Source organism: Spea bombifrons, chromosome 2, assembly GCF_027358695.1.
Source record: "Spea bombifrons isolate aSpeBom1 chromosome 2, aSpeBom1.2.pri, whole genome shotgun sequence".
Lineage (NCBI taxonomy): Eukaryota > Metazoa > Chordata > Amphibia > Anura > Pelobatidae > Spea > Spea bombifrons.
In genome coordinates this window covers 66,775,468-66,781,731 of record NC_071088.1, presented here as the reverse complement: position 1 = coordinate 66,781,731, position 6,264 = coordinate 66,775,468, and the positions used below count along the sequence as shown (strand labels likewise).

The following is a 6,264-nucleotide window of genomic DNA, read 5'->3' as shown; positions in this document are numbered from 1 at the left end:
TTTCTCACATTCTCTCACTCTTATTCATGTTCTCTCACACTCTCTCTCACTCTTATCCATGTTCTCTTCCGTTATCATTCATGCTCATTCACTAATTCACGCTTTCCCACTCACATTCTCTCATTTACTCTCACGCTCTTTCATTCACACTCTCACGCCTTCACTCATGCTCTCACACTCTCTCACTCAATTTCTTACACACTTATTCATGCTCACTGTGCTAAATATATATATATATATACGATGTCAAAAAATAGAGTATTGCAGAGTATGCGGTGATACCTTTTTTATTGGACTAACATAATATTAAAAAGACAAGCTTGTCTTTTTAATATTATGTTAGTCCAATAAAAAAGGTATCACCGCATACTCTGCAATACTCTATTTTTTGACATCGTGTCTACTGGACTAATACGGCTCCACCCTTTTACATTATATATATATATATATATATATATATATATATATATATATATATATATATATATATATATATATATATATCTGAATAATGTGGGTACACTAAACATGGTAAAAAGGAATCACAGTTGCGCAAAAAAAAAAACTCCTTAAGTTGTTTGGGCTAAGTCCACCCACATCCGTAATAACCACGCCCCTCACGATACCTCGAGCAAAACACATAGGGGAAATCGTGATGCTTTGCTTACATCTTTTCAATTGCGACACTTCTGATTAACAGGACTAAAAAATAAACTTTTTAAAAAAAGTAAAAGATCATTTAACGAAACAGAGGCTTGGAACGCACTCTGCAGTTGGTATCAGCACATGTGTAGGATCCGAGCACCTAATTGGTTATAAGCGAGGTCGCTTTGACAGACGGGTTTATCGCCTCCCAGAATCCTGTACGCGACTGACAAGGTCAGTGGCAAGATGGCTGCGTCAGCGTCTGTACTGCGATTAGGTGTCAGAAATATCTTGTTCGTCCAGATGCGTCGTCACTCCTCTGATCAGGTAATTCCGTGAACGATTAGTGTTCGTATGCGGCGGTTATTTTTGTAAGGTAGCTTTTGCAAGAAGGCCACTGGGCTGCTGCGGATGTGAGAATTACGTGTGGCGCTTGAACATAGTGTATAAGTAAAACTAGTTCGGTCATGATGATCACAGTTGGTGGCTATCTGGAGATTGAGAGATCTTCCTTGTGTTGGAATTAAGGCAACATCTGGGGCCTAGTGTTATATTCTTTAAGCCGTGAACCTCACGCCCGTTGTATCACCTTCTACCCATAACAGAACATGTTCTAGATCGTCCATCTTTCACGTACAGTTATTTTCCTCCAATGACACTACAATGACCTCTTTCTGTCTGCTGTCCTCTTGGGTAGTTTTGACCTTGACTATTAACACAATACCTACATTTGACACCTTATTGACTTAAGTGGTGATAACCTGATCTGGTTACTGTCCTGATTGAGGGTATGGTGGTCCCTGAGCAGTGTAAATTGTCCCATAAGGTAGAGGACTGCAAGAGGTTTTTCAGGTGCTGCCGGTCCCAGTAATCCCGCAAAGATGCCTTTGCGTCTCTTCTTCTGTTCTGCCCAGGAACCCAGCTGAGTCATGTGAAGTGACGTAAATTCACATGAGTCCGCTGGGTTCCTGGGCAGAACAAGAGATGAGACGCTGTGTAGGAGCAACGTGAAGCGTTGTGGGAGCACATGGGAAATCTGCAGATCAGGTAAGGGGGTGGGAGTGGAACCCACGCATTGTGGGAGGGGGCGATAATGGGCGTGGGCAGGATTAAAAAAAAAAAAGCCCTGCTCGGGGCTTTACAGTGGCATCTTACCATGGTATCATGGAGGGATGATCCAGTCATATATATTTTATATAGCGCCATCAAATCCTGTAGCGCTGTACAATGGGTAGCCCGGACATAACATTTTGACCTAGAGAAGCAGCTAAGGAGGGCCCTGTTCAAATTAACTTAGAATCAAGAGATGTTATATTATATTAGTGTGTATGTAATATACACTGAACAAATAGGTGTTGTGTTTTTATTCCTGTGTTAATTGTTAATTTAAGATGGGGAAAATGGTTGCAAAAGAAGCTCCACTTGTCTACAGTAAATTGAGATGGGGATGTTACAGCTGAATGGGGTTAAGCTGCCAAATTGATAACTCATCAATCTGGCTTGATTTTTAGATATGCATTTGACTTGGTGGAACAAAATGGTGCAGAACTTGTCAGCAAGTAGTAGTGTTATACTTTTGCGTAATATGTGGCAGATATTTATCATGCTTTTTCCCCATTTACTACACCCAAAACTCTAGTTTTGAATATAGTCATTCAGTTAAGGGGAGTAAAACCATACCTGGGGACTCTTCCACCCCAACCTGGACAAAAAGCCAAAAAAAAAAAAACCCCTTCCCATTCAGTAGAATAACAAAAAAAGGAAACTGCTCATTATTTGGCTACTCTGCTTGACAGCCAAGCTTTTTAACATTGCATCTGGATTTTTTTTTTTTTTTTTTTTTACAGTTGGGAGAACTTGGAAAAGGTGCTGGAAAAGGTGGTGGAGGCGGAGGATCTATCAGAGAGGCTGGAGGAGCCTTTGGAAAACGGGAGGCTGCTGAGGAAGAGAGATATTTTCGGTATGTGTGATTAAAAAAAAAATATATATATATATATATATATATATATATATATATATCTCTTTTTAATATGAGGGGTGACTACAGCTGAAAAGATCAAACTATAGTGCATTGAATAATCTTTAGTTTGAAATTTGCTAGTCTTTGATTTGTTTGCCGGTTCATACAAATAAAACATACTTAACCTGGGGGTTTAAGATACATGTTTTTTGGTTGGGAGTTTCAAATGCAGAAAAACCCTTTAAATGGGCATGAACCCGAGAGAGAACGTCCACCAGCATTTGCAGGCTTGCTTGATTTGAATAGTTGCCATAGGCTAAGATGGTGTCTATAGATTTGAATTGATCTCATTCTGGTACTCATTTTACTATTTTCTTCTGGCAAAAGGGGCAAAACTGATAAACACCCCCATCCTACTGGAAATGTACAGGAGATGGAGGGTCCGTAGGGAAATATACTCACCCCCTACATTTTTTTATCACAGCTTCCCTCTCACAGAATTAGTTTACATGTTGGTGTATCGGAATTGGCTTAAGCTTAAGCACACAGTCTAGTGAATAGACCCATTTATGATTTCTGTTAACCACCCCAATCTATGTTCAAGTGTAACCAAGTAGTTTTATATAAAAGCTACCATTTTGACAGGACAGTGTGTATCATTTTAAAAGTGCAATCTCAATTGATTTAGGCCAAGAATCAAGAGATTGATTCCAAAGTCTATTAGGATTTTACTGCATAATAGCAACCTGATTGTGATGCGCCCCCCCCCCCCCTTTTCGCTTTCGCACCTGTAGGCAAAAAGAACAAGAGCTACTAAGTGGCTTGCGAAAACACCACGAAGAAGAGATCCGCCATCACAAGGGGGAAATTGAACGTCTGCAAAAAGAAATTGAGCGTCACAAGACCCAAATGAAGAAGCTGAAGCATGATGACTAAGTTTGCCCATATCTGCATCTCCGTTGTTTGGAGTCATATGCGCTAAGATCTCCTGTGTGTGACATGATTAGTATATACGGTATATCTCAATAAAATTATAATCATTGGTGTTCTTACCTGTTTCTTCTTTAATAGGTATACACATACCTCCTATATTACATAATGATTTGATCAATTATAGCATGCCAACATACCCTGTAGTATAACTGACACTTTCAAGATCAACCACAAATGTGAACTAGTTAACCCTTTCACGACAGCCCGACGTACAAGAATCAAATGCAATGCATCTGTGATGATGCCTGTACATGTAGAGGCTGCTTTAAAATTGCTGTGATCTGTGACATTGCAAACTTCCTGAAAGGATATCTGAGAGTCCCTCACATACTCAAAAAAAAAAAAAAAAAATATATATATATATATATAAGTAAAAGGCTGCCGCTGGTAAGCAAATATGGAGGCCGGCTAAAAAGAGCTTAGGAAGCGATCATTGATAGCTTAAGCTCAAATGCTGCTGAAATGCCTCTATTGATGAGGGGGGTATAAGGCATATCTGAGGGTTAGAGTGGAATATAGGGGGATATGATACATCAGGGGGGCAGATTGGCATATAGCTGGGTATAAGGCATTTCTGGGGGCAGAGTGGCAAGCCGTGGGGCAGATTTGCATAACTGTGGGAGACAGGTTGGCAAATAAAAGAAAAAAAAATCTCAATCATAGTTTTTATTAAATATGAAAAAATAGTTTACATTAATATCTACTAGTAAAACTTTTTTTTCCTGGCATATAGTGGCAGTACACATGGGGTGTTGCTCTTCCTTAGGGACAAGGATCTGAAATACAAAGTTAAAACCCTCCCCTTCCTTAACTCCTCCTCTTCCTTACCCATAAGACCACACCGGACCAAACACAGCCAGTTCTTCCTTGTCCCTTGTCAGGGGCGGACATGTAGTTCGGTGGGGCACACGGGTTGTGTCCAGGGGGATCCCTCCTCCAATTGCTCCCCGGGTGGTGAGCAGAGTGAGGTAGGAACATCCGCATCGGCGGATGTTATGGAACAGAATAAGAATTCTCTCTTCAGGCCGGCAAGGGAAGGAGCAGTAGCACAGCGGTGGAACGCACACCCAGGAGGCGTTGCTTTCCGCCGAAGATCTGATCGTGTTACAGAGCATGCGCGGATCCGATCTTCAGGGCACAAAATTTAAGCTGTGCAGTCCAGTCTGACAGCAGTGGGGCTTGTCGGTACTGGATATCCGTGGCACCAACCCCCCACACGGATTGAGGCCTTTTTAAGGTATGATTAATTTATCTTAATCTTAAAAAAGCCTCTGCCCTGTAACATTGTTTTTTCTAAAAGATTAAGGCTCCTTTTAAGTCCAAATATGTTTTGTGCACCCCCTTGCCGGACGGCTGAATAAAGGAGTTAGGCAATCCTTGCTCAGCTTAATTGCTCAGGACATGCAGTTTTTGGGCGTTGGCTTCTAGACAACCTTGCACATAACCATTCAAGACTGCGTCTGTTTTTGCTTTGGAACCCAAGTTTGATAGTCTCATTCACGTTGGTTCCTGAATCTGTTGTCCTATGGCCATAATCTCGGTAGCTAAACAGGCTTAGGCCTGGTTAATTTCCACCGGGGAATACCAGGTGTTAAAAATCTATTAATTCAGGCTCATCTTGTGAGGAGTCAGAGGAGGACATAATTACCCTTCCTCCACAAGAGCTTTGGAAATTTTATAAGATCTCTCCAGGTGATTACAAGAGGTAATCTGTGAGAAGCATCCAAAGGATTTTGCATGTTGCCTAAGAGTTGCCTAAGTATGTTCCAATCCTCAGCATTCCAGTGCAAGTAGCATTGTCTAGCGCTTCAGTGGCTAGAGCTCTAGGCATCTGGTAACAGGCATTAGGCCTACGGCCATACCACCCTGTATGCACTTGATCTCGTCTGATCTCAGAAGCCAAGCAGGGTTGGGCTTGGTTAGCACTTGGATGGGAGTACTTCCTGTCGAGGGAACCGGATACAGAAGTATCTAGCCAATTTAGGAAATTGAGCCTTTTATAATTGTCGTGTCTGCCAAAAGAATCAGTGGCCAGGACAGCATCTATGTCGGCCTTGTTTGTTTTAACATTTTGTAGGGCATAAGCTGGTTAGACAATTGGATCCTGAGGATCATTGCAGACGGAAATAATTTTAAGCAATAAATGCATTGTCACTAAGTATGGAACAAAGTGCGGACGATTTGCCTTTAAATGGCCAACACAAGCCACATTCTTGTGAAACAGTATCACTCACATCATCACTGATATCGTCTTGTTTCTCAAGCCAGTTAGTGAATGTTAAAGACTTGCCAGAGAAGCTGTCCAGTTCAGCTGTCTTAAACCTGCAGACGTGGGATGTCTAACACTTTGTCTCAGGTGCAACCCTTCTATAAGAATGAATCCAAAACATGCAGAATTTTCAGAATGTTTACTCCAGGCTGTTCCTGGTCACGAACAAGTTGATTTCATGGTGACCATGGACCTGAAGGATGCTCATGTGCATGTGCCTATTGCAGTTGCATCCAGTAAATTCCTCAGGCTCTCTATAAAGAATGGGCCGAGAATTCTCCATTTCCAGTTTGAGTCTCTCAACTTTCAGAGAATAAGGTATCAGGGTCATCCCATCCCTGGACGACCGGCTCATCGAATCCATTTCAGCTCCGGCCTTCGTTCTCATTAAGATGGC

At 41.6% G+C, this 6,264-nt stretch overlaps 1 protein-coding gene across 1 annotated transcript; it reads left to right on the top strand.

Annotated features, from left to right (window-relative positions):
* The first annotated feature begins 826 nt into the window (after positions 1 to 826).
* ATP5IF1 (ATP synthase inhibitory factor subunit 1) lies at positions 827 to 3,651 on the top strand. Its single transcript, XM_053454612.1, has 3 exons — positions 827 to 972; positions 2,493 to 2,605; positions 3,400 to 3,651. Exons 1-3 carry the CDS (start codon positions 892 to 894, stop codon positions 3,539 to 3,541), a joined length of 336 nt encoding a protein of 111 aa, XP_053310587.1. The 5' UTR covers positions 827 to 891; the 3' UTR covers positions 3,542 to 3,651.
* Positions 3,652 to 6,264: the final 2,613 nt, after the last annotated feature.

Coding starts and splice junctions, on each gene's coding strand:
- ATP5IF1 (XM_053454612.1), top strand. CDS start 892: ATGGCTGCGTCAGCGTCTGTACTGCGATTAGGTGTCAGAAATATCTTG. Junction 973..2,492: donor GTCGTCACTCCTCTGATCAG/GTAATTCCGTGA, acceptor TTTTTTTTACAG/TTGGGAGAACTTGGAAAAGG. Junction 2,606..3,399: donor GAGGAAGAGAGATATTTTCG/GTATGTGTGATT, acceptor TCGCACCTGTAG/GCAAAAAGAACAAGAGCTAC.